The sequence below is a fragment of the Terrapene carolina genome, unplaced genomic scaffold, assembly GCF_002925995.2.
Source record: "Terrapene carolina triunguis isolate 2854851 unplaced genomic scaffold, T_m_triunguis-2.0 Scaffold21, whole genome shotgun sequence".
NCBI classification, from domain to species: Eukaryota; Metazoa; Chordata; order Testudines; family Emydidae; genus Terrapene; species Terrapene triunguis.
Window position 1 is genome coordinate 37,485,273 of NW_020664372.1, and position 14,096 is coordinate 37,499,368.

A 14,096-nucleotide genomic window follows, 5' to 3' on the forward strand; every position below is an offset into this window, starting at 1 on the left:
CTCTTTCAGGACTACGTAACACAGTGTGGTAATGCTGAAGTTCATTCTGAAGATTTCTAGAGATAACTGACACTTTCAGCGGCTGTATATTGCTAACACGTATTGATAGTTTCTGTTGCTTAGACGAATAACATGCTGTTTTCTAGAAACATCAGTAGGTACTATTATATACTGTATAATGTTTTCCAGAAAACCTGTTTGAAATGAGGATTATCTATATAATATCTCGGCTGATTTTTGGCCCTTCTCTGTATTCTTTGTACTGCTGTGGCATCAGAAAGGGGATGGAAAGCTGGTTTAAACAGCTAGTTGGGGATTCTCCTTGTGGAACCCAGGCTTTGTGTCACCTGTTCCTGGCTTTCTCAGTGTAGAAGGCGTATTGGGGCTGTGGCCAGGACATATTATGCTGTGGCCACTCCCTCTAGGGAATCACTACCAGCTGGTGGAACTTAAAGCCCTGTCAAGCCTGCTCTAAGTTCTACCAAGTTGCACCAAGGGCTGATTGGCTTTCTGCTGCCTGGGTGGCATGTATATGTATGTAAAGGTTGCATACCATCACCTTTGTTCTTTTATCCGTAGGTGAGCCATCTAGAGCTCTCGCATACTTGACATAGCCCTTCATTATGTCACCACAACTGGAATGGGACTGTAAATAGTTTATGAAAGATGGAGAGGTCGTCTGTCCCTGGTTGAGCCCACAGTTAGAAAAGGAAACTTAGGAAAGGAAAGGAAATCCTGGCCCCATTGACTTCAATGGGAGTTTTCTCATTTATTTCAGCAGGGGCCAGGATTTCACCCTTGATGTTTAATATTAGTGAGAATCAGATGTGGCTGTTATGGAGATTATGAAAGTGAGTGCTGGTGGTTGTGATAGATGGGGCTGCTTGACATTTTAGCTGGCAGATGGGGTCACTCTGCAGCACTGTTCCCTCTGTTCCTAGATCTGCTGAAGAGCATTCCATATAGCTGGGGATCCACACATGGGGCGAAGGATGGGAGTGTCACATGTATTTTCCCCCTGCCAGCCCAGGCTACGTTAGCTTCTAAGTTGAGTAGTCTCTGCCCTGTGGAGTTCATTTGATGAAGCTCCAGGAACAGTGATGGTAGAGAAGTTCCTGGCAGCTTGGCTCCAATGCCAACTACCTGTAGGGAGGTGGTAAAGGGTGAGCGGGTATCAGAAGCATAAAGCCTCCATGTGAATGGTTCTGGTCTCCACTGAAACCCCGGGGTTTATGCAGCCAAGTCCCCCTGTCCTGCAGAATAATCTAGGAAATGATCCTCAACAGAAACCTCACTGAGATTTTCTCCAGCTCGTAGTGTTGCCAACTCTAGTGACTTTACTGCAATTCCCACAATATTTGGTGATTTTCTTAAAGTCCCAGCTGCCAGAATCAGAGAATAGCTTGAAATCATGAACCTTATAGATGCCCAAGCGCCAGAAGGCAACACCCCTCCCCCCCCCAAATTATTATTTTTAAAAGTTCATTATTTTTAAATCAGTCTAATAACTTTTGGGAGCCTGATTCATGATTATTGAAAGCTTGGAGTTGGTAATATTGCCCATCTCTCTTCCCCCCTTAGGTGTTCCCTGGGAGGGGGCAATCTGATGCAAAGCACACAAAGTAACGTTATAGATATATTAGCACTGCATTATTTAGATGACCCTGCAGAAACAAAAAGGAACTGTTTTTCATTGCCACAAGAAATACTGAATACAGTTGACTTATCTGGCAAATAATGATTAAAGATACTAACAAGAAAGCTGTCCAAGAGCAATTCATTAATTAGAAGGCCTAATTATAGCCAATAGACAAGTTCCTTTGCCATAAACAAACCAATATATATTTTTGGCAGACACCATCCCCAGGGATCTGTCAGTTTTTCTGCCTACTGTACAGGCCTGTGCAGCAACCGTGAGAATGCTAAAAATAATTTGGCACCTCCCTCACAAAAGTGTGTGTGTGTGTGTGTTTCTCTACCCTAGAAATGCAGCCTCCAGCTGTCTTGACTCATGCCAGAGGTTTCTTAATACCATGAAATTAGCTGACTAAAGAAGCACGTCCTGTCTACTCAGGCTACGTAAGGGTTCCATGAAATAAACTCTAGTCTGATTTCCAGCACCCTGGGAATGTCTGCCTGCAACTAACATTCAGTATCCCAAATAACCCCAAGGTGACCCTGCTCTTTGTAAAACTGCAGCCAAGAAAAACCCTGTTTAACATAACAGTGCAAAACTTAGAACATCAACTTGAACCATGTCGACCTCTTAGCTGCTGGGGTCTATGCAGATTAATATAACAATAGGCAACCTTGAAAGGGAGGAATGTTCCAAAGAGATCTCCTTCACCCATCTCTTCTCCTTTAATAAATAGTCAGGAGGCCTGGCTTAGAAAAACTGAAAGTGCCCTTTGTTAGGAAACAATGGGAGTTACAGCAGAGAGGCAGCACACCAGTAATTTGAATCTTAGCAGAACAAAGTTACACCTCCCATAGACTGATGCTTTCATTGGAAAAATTTTGATTGAGAATTAGGGTCATTTTCTGGAAATTTAAAAAATAGACATGGTTTTGCCTTTTGTTGTCCATACATTGTTAGTATTTTATTAAATAATTAAATGACCCCCTGACCTGAGATATAGTTTCAACTGGCTTTCATGCAAGCAAACTGGCTAAAGACAAAAACTTTCCAGATGGGAGTTGGAGCTTAGACATCAGCTAATGCTTAGAGATGCCCACCACTCAGGAGAGATGCAGCAAGATAAGATCTTGAGCTACAGGGGTGCCAAAGGGAGACACTTACCTTTGCTGAAGAAGAAACTATCTTACCTTCTAACTACATTCTCCATTGTAAAAAGAACAGGAGTACTTGTGGCACCTTAGAGACTAACAAATTTATTTGAGCATAAGCTTTCGTGGGCTACATCCCACTTCTTCGGATGCATAGAATGGAACATATATTGAGGAGATATATATACACACACGTACAGAGAACATGAACAGGTGGAAGTTGTCTTACCAATTCTGAGAGGCCAATTAAATAAGAGGAAAAAAAACGTTTGAAGTGATAATCAAGATAATCTTTTATTGGACCAATTTCCGCTGGTGAGACAAATGTTTGACTGTAAACAGAGCTCCCAGACTGGAAGAAAACCTCTGTGTATGCCTTAAAGCTTGTCTCTTTCACCAAAGTTGGACCAATAAAAGACATTAGCTCACCAACCGTTTCTCTCTCTAATATTCTGGGACCAACACTGCAAACATGAAATGTATACACAGCTAGAGGAACACCTGAGTGAGCAAAGGGTAACTCATCATGTGTGCTGTCCGGAAGGCAGTCGTTGAAAAGTGGAGGGTGGATGGAAACCAGCAGGGAAAATGATAAAAAGGGATGAGAGTGGTTCAGACAGGCAAAGAATGCTGATTAACAAATGCAAATCATTTGAACACTGAGTGGGCCGGTTAGAATAACTTCAGTGCAGATCTAAGTTACACAACAATCATATTGTAAGCAGTCTCCTGACAGAAATAGCCTTGAGTCTTTTAAAACTGGAAACAGCACTCATGAGACTTGTCTTGCACCGACAGAGTGGGGGGAAGGAAATGGGTCAGTTTGCCTAATAGGTATTTTTCCAGGTGTTTTATATAACCCAGGCTGAGTGTATGCGGAGCATGGGAATTATGTGTTCACTGTTACACTGATGAATTTCTTCCATGTATTAGAAGCAAGTTTGTTTGCAGTGAAACTTGGCCATTCAGCTGTGACACTGTGATATTGTGCCTCTATTTGGACATTTGTAAGGCCCCAAGTCAGCTGCTCTTCTGCTGCTCGAGGCTTTGCCTAGACTAGAAAGATAGGAAATAGCTTTACTGCACAGTTAAGTTGGGTGATTGGCACCCCCGGGTCTTAGCATCTGCAAAGCCCCAGTTGCATTACGGCATCCTCCCCATGTGTGTCTGGATGTATGGGCTGATCCTCTGATCCACCCTGCCATAATATGCTCTTCTGTTGCTGGTCAGCTGGGTGGTAAAGAACGTCCCAATGTCTGTGACGAGCCATCAGCCCTGCAGTGTATTTTCCTTGGAGTAAAGTCCTGTCACTCAGATTTTACTTCATTTTTCCAGGATTTTGTCCCTAAAACTCTTCCACAATCCCAGCGTTGTGGGTAAAGTGCAAATTTCCAAGTCTATACCTGTTTTTTTTTTTTTAAAGTCTATTACTGTCCTTGAGCTGTATATTTAGTGGCTTGTCCCATCAGTTCTATCTTTTAGAAATAGGCTAACTCTTGGCATCCCATCTTGGCATACAAAAATCCACTCTGTTCTTTCCACTAATACTACAGAATGTGTCGTACAGGGGATGTGAAAAAGACAGTTGTTTTACATATAAAAAACCTGATATTCTGCTGGACTACACTGGTTTTAAAGCCATTGGGCCAGATCAGATGGTGCAATGAAGCAACACCAATTTACACCAGCTGAGGAAAATTTCAGTAGAGATACATCAGTGTAAAACCGGTGCAACATTAGATAATCAGGCTATAGAAGTAGTAGTATAAGCATGAGATGACACAGCTGAAATAGACACACTACACTGTGCTCGATATTATTCTTTGACAAATAAAATTTGTCCTTCAAAATACAAATGGGCCGCCAGCATATTGCTACATGCAGCATATTTCTGTTTGTGTGGGAGTAGTGGGCCTAATTCTTCTCTCACTTGCGCTGGCTTTCCTCCAGTGTAACGCCATTGACTTCACATGAGTTATTTCTGATTTATACCCGTGTGAGAGAAGAATTGGGCTCAAAGTCTGCAGTAAGACCCATCCATATTTGAAATTCATGCTGAGGTTACACAGTTATCCACAGCACAGCCTGAGGCTAATATGTTGCTGAATAGTTTGTAGAACAACTTGCAGCCGGTGTGTACATCCACTTGCATAATTTAACCATATAAAAATGGAGGTATCCCATGTAAATGAATAAGGCCCCCATTCCAGCCTGCCTATGAGCCTCCCCTCACTAGCCCCTTGCACAGCAAGGCTCTGTACCATGCAGAGGCTCTGTGCACTGCCTAGATAATTCCTTGACCTTTATACTGAAGAATCATAGTGGTTCGACTGCAGAGGGCCTTCCATGGCCATAGAGGAGGGAGCTGGACTTTCTCCATAATGCACATCAATTTTGTTTTTAATCAAGTTGGTGTATTGGGTACAGCAGAAGCCGACAGGTAAATTATCTCCTTCAGGGCAGGTTCCAATGTTGCTCTATAAACTGGCCACCAGAGACTGCTTCTGTAGCCAGCAGTTGTCACCATGCGGATGGAGCCAAAATGTGTTACCTATATGGTGTCCCTGAGCGCCTATGTTTGTTTCTTCCCCTGAGACTCTCACGCTGCTGTGTATGCACTGAGCCTACTCCTCCCAGAACTTTTAAATATACTTCTACGTTTTCTTTGTTTTCAGAACAGCTCTTGATTAATATTTGATATTCTTTTCAGGTTTCATTCCCCTTCACCAATACTTCAAGGCACAGAGGAGTTGGTACAGGCATTGCCATGAAACCTAACTTGAAGCAATGGAAACAACTAATGCTGTTTGGGCTATTTGCATGGGGTCTCCTTTTCTTGGTGATCTTCATCTATTTTACAGATAGCAACACTGCTGAACCAGTTCCAAGTTCCTTCTCTTACATTGAGACGAAGAGGCTCCTGCCCATTCAGGGCAAGCAGAGAGTTATTATGGGAGCAATACATGATCCATCATCCTCTGAAACCATAGATAGGAACGAGGTGCTTCTTAACGAAGATCTCTTAGATTCATTTAAATCGGGGACCGGAAGCATTAAAAAGTGGATTGATCTAGAGGATGGCTTTGAAAATGAAGAAGAGTTTTTTCCTTCCCAGGTAGGGAGAAAATCAAAATATGCTTTCTATCAAGGGGATGACAACTATTTATTTGCTGCTGGCCAGCCTCAGCAACACAGCAACATTCAAGAGCTAGTGAAATTCATCTCTCCCAATGAGGATGATCAGAAGGAAAATGTTTTACAGGAAAAATGGACCCATGAGAAAAGAACAAAGAAAAGAAACCCAACACGCAGGAGAAGCCAGCTGTTTGATGAGTCTGATGATTGGGATGGGTTATATTCCACAATGTCAAAATCCTTCCTTTATAGGCTTTGGAAAGGGGATATCTCCTCCAAGATGCTGAACCCTCGCCTGCAGAAAGCTATGAAAGACTATCTGAACACCAACAAGCATGGGGTGCGGTTCAAAGGGAAACGACGAAACTCCAGACTGACAGGAGATCAGCTCATCTGTGAGCTCAAGGACAGGGTGCATGTGAAAACAATAGATGGCAAGGAGGACCCCTTTTCAGCTCTTGGATGGGAAAAGCACGTTCCTCAAATTCCACTGGGCAAACTGTATCCACATGGCTTCGGAAGCTGTGCCGTAGTTATGTCTGCTGGTGCAATACTGAACTCTTCTCTAGGGGATGAAATAGGTGGGTGAAAATGCATCTCACTCATAAGTGTGTGTGTGTTCATCTATCAAAGGGTCCATCCTTTTTCAGGGATAAGCCTGATGATCCTTATTCTTCTCTCTCCCCAGCTTTACATCCGTATAACTCCATAGACTTCAGTGGAGTACTCCTGTATGACACCAGTATAACTGAGAGAAAATCAGGCCCATGGTAGTCATTCATTTTAAGAGGGTGACGTCCTTTTATTTATTTTATTATGGTTTGGGGCACAAAGAATGCATTGAGTTTAATAGAACCATGACAGTTTTACATATTGGTGTGATGCATGTTTACTTCCTTAACAGGTTAGTTTTATTCTCAGGCTTTCATTTTTAAAATCTTCATTGTATTTCTGTCTATACATTAGTACAGTGTAAGGAAAAGCTTTTGTTTTGTTTGTTGTCTTAGGATTTCTTTACTGATGTGACACAATCATAGTATGTTAAAAGGATCAAGAGAAGGAAGAAATATATGCATCAAATTCCCTCCATTTGCTTCTGGAGCACCAAGAATTATCTCTCCCAACTTTCCGTAGAAATCTTTGGATGTACACTAGTAATTCCTCCCATCATCCAGGATTTCTCATCTTCATACCTGCTTCATCTTACTGCTCTGTCTCTTTGCCACGGGTTTCCCTTAAATCTCTGTGATCTATTAGAACCGCTGTCATTATCAAACTACTCTAATGGGCTTCCAGCACAGCACAAGTGCCCTGCCAGCCTGCAGCTAAAATCAAAACTGAGTAACCCCCAATTTCATGAGAAGTCCCACTGATTTAGAAACCTCTGAGGTGAAGTAGCTCAACAATTCCTTCCTCCCACTGTGTGCTGTCACTGAAATGAAGCAAAATCCTTTAGTGTCAGAGTCTCAAACCAGCACAGGTATTTTCGGTGTGGTGTTGGGTGGTCACCCTGGCATTGTGGTGCCTTCAGTGCCCATTTGACTCCATGGCACTAAGCTTTCCCTCATAACAATTCTGGTCATGGCAGTCTCATGCCATTCACTCTGTATTCTTGTGGAGCCTTTAGTTTAATTGGGAATGTTCACCTGATGTGTCTCTCCTGAATGGAAGAGTCCCAGTAAAAGTTACAGGTTTGAAATGCCACCATTAATAAGGCCTTCGTCAAATATTTCAAACCCCTCCATCGGAAAAGCCTGTGGGAAAGGAACAGGGAAACGAAAATTAAGGTTTCTCTCAGAAGCCCCCTCCAGAACTTTCTGTCAGGCAGTCAGGGCTTAGCGGAGTGCTTGGTCACAGAACCTGTACATCTTTGGGGATCTGATGAATGCTAGAGCCACCCATGCAAGGCCCCTGTTCTGCTGCACCGGCTCTAATGCCCACTCCAGCTATTTGGAAATGCTCCATTGGAGTCAGGGTGTGGGATATAGCACGCTGCACACATAGCGTGTGGTGGAACAGTGATGCTGGCCCTGCCATCAGCTTTTCTGCCCCCAAGCTTCTCCTTCCCCAGGCACAGATTTTCAGTCCTGAAGAGAGACCAACTAGAAAGGAAGAGATCTTCTGATGGAAGAACATGGGGTGCAGCTCCAGGTTGCAAGCGCCTTCTCGTAGTTTGTGATACGCATATCAGGGTTGTAACTAGATATCTTTCCAGAAGCAAAAAATTGATAAAAGAGGATCACAGGGACTTTTTATTAGTAGCCCTTTAGCTCCCTCTTCTGTGTTCCTATTAGAAATGCTGTCACAGACTTTAATTTGCTCTTCGCTTTTTGGACTCTCGTCATAGCTGTTTTTGAAAGAAAATAGATGTTGCAACTGTAAACACTTTAATTGTAGATCATGTTATTTAATGGCAAGCACAACTGTTTTGGCAGCATCACATTCTGTTGTGAAGTCATGTGGAGGTTTTATTTTCCCCTTAACATGTGAACAGTAATCCGTCATTTTATAGCTTTATCCTGGATACCTCAAAATACTTCACAAGGTTTAAAATCACTCTTCTTAAAAGCAGCTAATACAAGTGTTAAACTGCACCCCAGTTTACTTTTCTTTTAAAAGAAAAGGTTTTTACACGTGATATAAAAGCCAGCACTAATAGATGTGGGAAGTTTTAAGACGCTGTGCTAAATTGTGTTAACAAACACACACTGAACTATATAACTCCCCTTGGTCACAAGATTGTGGTCAAAACGTTCAAACCTGGACACCTAAAGTTAGGGTCCTAAAATCCCATATTTAGGCACCTAAATGTAAGGGGCTTAATTTTCAGAGGTGCTGAGCCTGCAGCTCCCATTGACGCTTCTGGGGAAAAAAATCAGGCCACTCATGTTTGGGTGGAAGGAGCCAAAATCTTTAGAGCCAGAATATGTGAGGCCATTGCATGGTGCACAGAGATGTACAAGACGCCTCCCCTCCCTGCTTGGTACCAGAAGGAGCTGGGGTGCTCAGCACCTTGCAGATTCGGGCCCGTACGGCTCAGTCCCGAATCTCACATTTCCCACAAGTAGTTCCGTTGACCTCAGAGTTGGGATGTGTTGATCTTCAGGTCGCACTGCACTGCAGTAGCTCTCCACTATTTTTCCAGGCCGAGGGCCTGGGTGAAGAGGGGAGAGTTAATTTGGGTGGGACCAGCGTAGTATGCAAAGTGAATGCTGGGCTCCATGTGGAATGATTTTGTAGCTGTGCCCAGAGCTATGGATGGGTGCATTTTAAATATAGTTACATTAATAACTGTTATAGTAACTCATTGTACTCATCAGTTAAACCATCACATGAGATGAGGTGGGTAGCATGCTTTGGCCTAGATGATCCCCTCTCTCTCCATATGCAGAAGGGAGAAAACTTGTGTAGATCCCAGGGCCAGGTGTGAAAGCAGGAGAATACTGTCTGTAGTGGGGGTGCCATTCTCACTGACCCCCTTTCTCATCATTCCTCTGCACCCCCTTCCAACCTCTTCTGAAATCTACATAAGCAGTAGGGAATGCTCACAAAGACAATACTGATGGAAGCTTCAATCCAGCAAAGTGCTTAAGCTGAAGTCAATAGGATTTAAGCATGTGCTTAAAGATAAGCATATGGTTGACCACTTTGCTGAATTGGGGCCAAAGTCAGTTGTCTGTTATACAGCGCTCCTCTTCCTAATTGCACAACTCCAGTTTCTGGGAAAGCCCTAGCAGTGCAGCTCTATTGGAGCCCAGCTGCCGGGAAGCCAGAGAGGGCCCTAAAGTTGCTGTGGAGGAATAGAGCCTGTGTGCTGACAGCTCTGCCCACCCACAGATTCCACAAGAGCTGCACTGATTTTGGGAATGAGGTTGGATTTGCAGGTTTGGGGGACAGAGTTCTGCTTTATAAAATATAAGCCTATTATAGACCTCTGTATCTAAGCAGTGATGATCATTACATAGCTGCATACTGACCTAGTTTAATGCATCTTTGCATGAATTATTTGTTTTAATATACTGCAGTAGAAATAATATGCAAAATTGTGTGGACTAATAAACTTTCCATTCTAATTTTATCCAAATGGGGTAAATCTGTATACATTGCAAGAGACAAGGTGGGTGAGGTATGATATGGCTGCAACTACACTGCATATGCATTGCAAGTTGAATTAGTATTGGATTGTTCTGCATTTTTCCAGTGGATTTGAACAATTGTTGTAACATATGGCAGATAAAGAGGATTTGGGCTTTGCCTCATGGTAGAATATTTATCCTCTGAATACAGTACCAGGATTAGGAAAATTTACAAATCCATTTTCCTTGAAATTAGATTGTTTTATCTTACCAAGAAATATATAAATGTAGCCCTTTTGTGCCCTTAGATTCTCATGATGCAGTTCTGAGATTTAATTCTGCTCCTACACGTGGCTATGAAAAAGATGTTGGAAATAAAACGACCATGCGCATCATTAACTCCCAGGTCAGAATCTTTTGTGAACTCATGTGTTTATTATTTCTATACAATATAACATTGCTTAATTAACATCTTAGAAATCAAACATTTTAAGGACAAAGATGGTTGGATAATCTGGTGAGCAACTAGTGATTCACACCAATGACATAACCATGATGTAGAACTGATGAAACATTCAGGGTCAGTTCTCCCCTTCAGGGTTTTCTTGCATAGTGGCAGGAAACTTGAGGAGTCTGGAATCACAGAGTTCCTCTGAGACAAAGGTCTGGTCTATACTACCCGCCTGAATCGGCGGGTAGAAATCGACCTCTCGGGGATCGATTTATCGCGTCCCGTCAGGACGCGACAATCGATCCCCGAATCGGCGCTCTAACTCCACCAGGGGAGGTGGTAGTAAGCGCCGCCGACAAAAAGCCGCAGAAGTCGATTTTGCCGCCGTCCTCACAACGGGGTAAGTCGGCTGTGATACGTCGAATTCAGCTACGCTATTCACGTAGCTGAATTTGCGTATCTTAAATCGACTCCCCCTTGTAGTGTAGATGTAGCCAAAGATATCAAGGATGGGTTTGCAAAGTTTTGGAGGAAGTCTGCAGATCTCAAGGTATCTGCTTAAGGCCAGAGTCATCACTGCAGAGGATTTGTGCGTCCATACTGCTTCTGGGTCCCCGTGATCCGGTAGGAGCATGGCTACTGGAACTCTCCTATCTTCCATTACAACCCCCCACCCCACCTTTTCCTGGGAGCTAGCTGTCTTGGAGCATGACCTAGGTAGGCCAAGTCACTCCACCTCTTTGTAAGTCCAGTTGGAAATGTATACAAGATACAGAAACCTCAGTGAAAACTAGACGATGTGTCTGAGCTGAACTTCCTCAACTAACCAGAAAAAAGTTTTCTTCCACAGATGTTAACGTTTGTTGAGCTGTAGTGACATCTTGTGGTTGATATATTTTTTTCAATTTTCAAAAACTGCTAAAACTGATTTCCTAAGCTCTGGCCTTGGACAAACCACTTCATTTTCTTCTTTCAGTTTCCCCATCTGGGGATTGTGAGGATTTAATTAGTTCATGCCCTTACAGTGTTTTGAACGTAAAACATGCTATATAAATTCTAATTATTATTGTTGCATTTTCAAAATTGTGTCATAGCAGACCTTGCATGACTCAATTTAGTAGCATTATTGTTAAATTGTTCCTTTTCTTAACTATTTGTTTTTGGCAGTGCCCCCAATGTGATATGTGCTGAGCAAACTTAAAAGAAGATATGATCTCTGCCTTAATAAGCTTATACTCTGAAGACAAGAGCTCACATTATTTTAAAAAAACACTGCCCACAGAAATGGGAGGTTAGGGATACTGTGGTGGTTTGGACTGCTTCTTCTGGTGTTGTAGAAAGCTGATGAAAAGTCACCTAAGCTCAAAGTTTGTGGTAGGGAAAATACTGCTATGGCAACAAAATTATTTTTCTCAAGGAAATATGGCTCATTGAAATCTAAAGGGAAATGACAATTAGTTTTGAATTCATTTCTCTGGAATGCAGATTAATAAAACAGCTGGAGCCAAATTAATGCTGTTTTTAATCACTGTTGAAATCATTCTTCCCAATCCTCCCTGGGTTTGGATGACCCAGGGATCAGCAAGATCTGGTTAGGAGCCAAAGGAATAGCAGCTCAGGGAAAGGATGGGCCAGGAGGAATGAAAGGAAAGCCACAGTGGGCTAGAAGGATTAGGGAGAAGATATATTGGAGAGAAACAGAAGGGCAATTGACAGCAGTGGTTCTGAGTTGTATTTCTGCTATTGCAAAAATGGAATTATTTTGCTCCTATCGAAGCAGATGGGTCTTTTACTCTGAAGGGTTTAATTTTCCGTTTTGGAACTACTTTCATTGAGGGATCTCTTTTATTTAAGCTAAAAACAACAGAACACCAAAGTAGGATCCTGGAGTCACAGCCCTCCTGTGAAAGTTGCTGGCTTCCCAAGAAAAGGTTCCGATATGCAGTTTGGGCTAGTAATACTTTAATTTTAAATTTCCAAAATACATAGCTGTGTCCACATACAACTGGTGGGCTTCTGGGTGGACCCATAACATGTTCCTTACTGGTGATCTACTGTGGACACAGTTGTAATTCAGTGAACTGAATCTTCACACAAGCATGAGTGCTGCTTATGGTTAAACTCTTAACATGTCAAATTGATAAAAGTTCACTGAAGGTTCAAGTAACACAAGTGGCTGAGGGAAGCTTTTATTTCAGAGAGGAACTCCTGACTATTTTCTGGACACACACCAGCTGTACAGATGCTATGTGTGTCCACAGGGCCACCAGATAACCAGGAGCATCTGAAGCTGTGGAGGGGGATGAGAAGCCCTTGGGGAAGTTGATTATTCTTTTTGTACTTCCATTGGGCTCAGGTCTTTTTACGTGTTTAAAAAACCCCTTGCATTTAGCCTTAGCAAGAAAAGGTTGATGATAACCCCCCTTTTTCCCCACTCCCCCACCATTTTTGTTGGCTTGTTGAGCATCCAACAAAAGCATGGATGTGTATCTGTGTTGCCACTGATGTGCCATGTTTCAAAAAGCTTGATGTTCATAGAGTTCCTGGACTTTACTCTGGTACACATTTGCATTTACTAGTGCTATTCTTTTGCATGTTCTTTATAGAGAGAGGATTCACGTTGCTCAGGTTTCATTGAAAACATTTGTGTGTGTTTGTGTTTGTTTGCAGATTCTCACCAATCCAAACCATCACTTCATTGACAGCTCATTATATAAAGATGTTATTTTAGTGGCCTGGGATCCTGCTCCTTACTCTGCAAATCTGAATGTGGTAAGTCCTCAGTTTGCTCATTTCCTCCCAACCAGCTGAAAACAGTGGACAAAGTTACCTGCAATGAATAGTTTGATTCTACAGCCCATAGCTACCAGTCAGTTCAATGATCTCAAGATTTTAATGTGGTAGTTGTAAGTACGGCACACCATTTCCATATGGAGATATATATTCACTGGGCAAAGTCTTTTGAATGGCCCTCACTTCTACCTGAGCAGACTACTTATTTTAAGAGATACTGAGGGCAGATGGATTGGTAGGAAGTTGGGGGGAGGTCTTACTGTTTTGTGTATTTAAAAATGAGAGTTAGATAATAAATATGGGAGAAATTGCTGTGTGGGGCAGGTAGAGAAAGTGCTGGATTTTTGTGGAGGGGCATGAGCGAAGGTAGATAATCACATCCATATTTTCCATTTTCCCCTATGTCCCACCACAAAAATCCTACACTTAAATAAAAATACATAATACTCTTCCCTAGTCTCTTCCAAATCCACTGACCCTCAAACACACCACCATATATATTTATTCACAAGTCCCCAGGCTTCCAAATTAATTTGCTGGTGCCCTCCTCCCCCAAGCCCCTTTGTTTCCAGTCACCATCACCCGCCCTCATAAAAATCCATCTTGCAGTCACTTGGAGGGGCTCTGTGGAAAAGGAGGCTATTCGCAGTGGGAGCCCAGGGAAGCAATAGCGCTGAGCACTCTGCAGCTGCAGATAAGTGTGCCTGTTTCATCAGGTGACCCCCCCCTTTAGTGCAGCTGACAGAGCGCTTTCTGCCTCCTCCAGGAGCTGCTGCAGCTGGTGGTGTTTTGGAATGAAATTCACCCCAGTGCCAATGTCCTGCACTAAGCCTATTTAACCCCTAATTAATTAT

General features: G+C 42.7%; 1 protein-coding gene across 1 annotated transcript in view; it reads left to right on the plus strand.

Moving 5' to 3' along the window:
- Positions 1-14,096, plus strand: part of ST6GAL2 (ST6 beta-galactoside alpha-2,6-sialyltransferase 2) — a 73,896-nt gene that overhangs the window by 39,243 nt on the left and 20,557 nt on the right. Inside the window, exons 2-4 of the mRNA XM_024224363.2 lie at positions 5,498-6,503; positions 10,307-10,404; positions 13,120-13,221. Coding sequence (XP_024080131.2) covers positions 5,555-6,503; positions 10,307-10,404; positions 13,120-13,221 — 1,149 coding nt within the window. The 5' untranslated portion in view covers positions 5,498-5,554. The remainder of the gene's footprint in view (positions 1-5,497; positions 6,504-10,306; positions 10,405-13,119; positions 13,222-14,096) is intronic.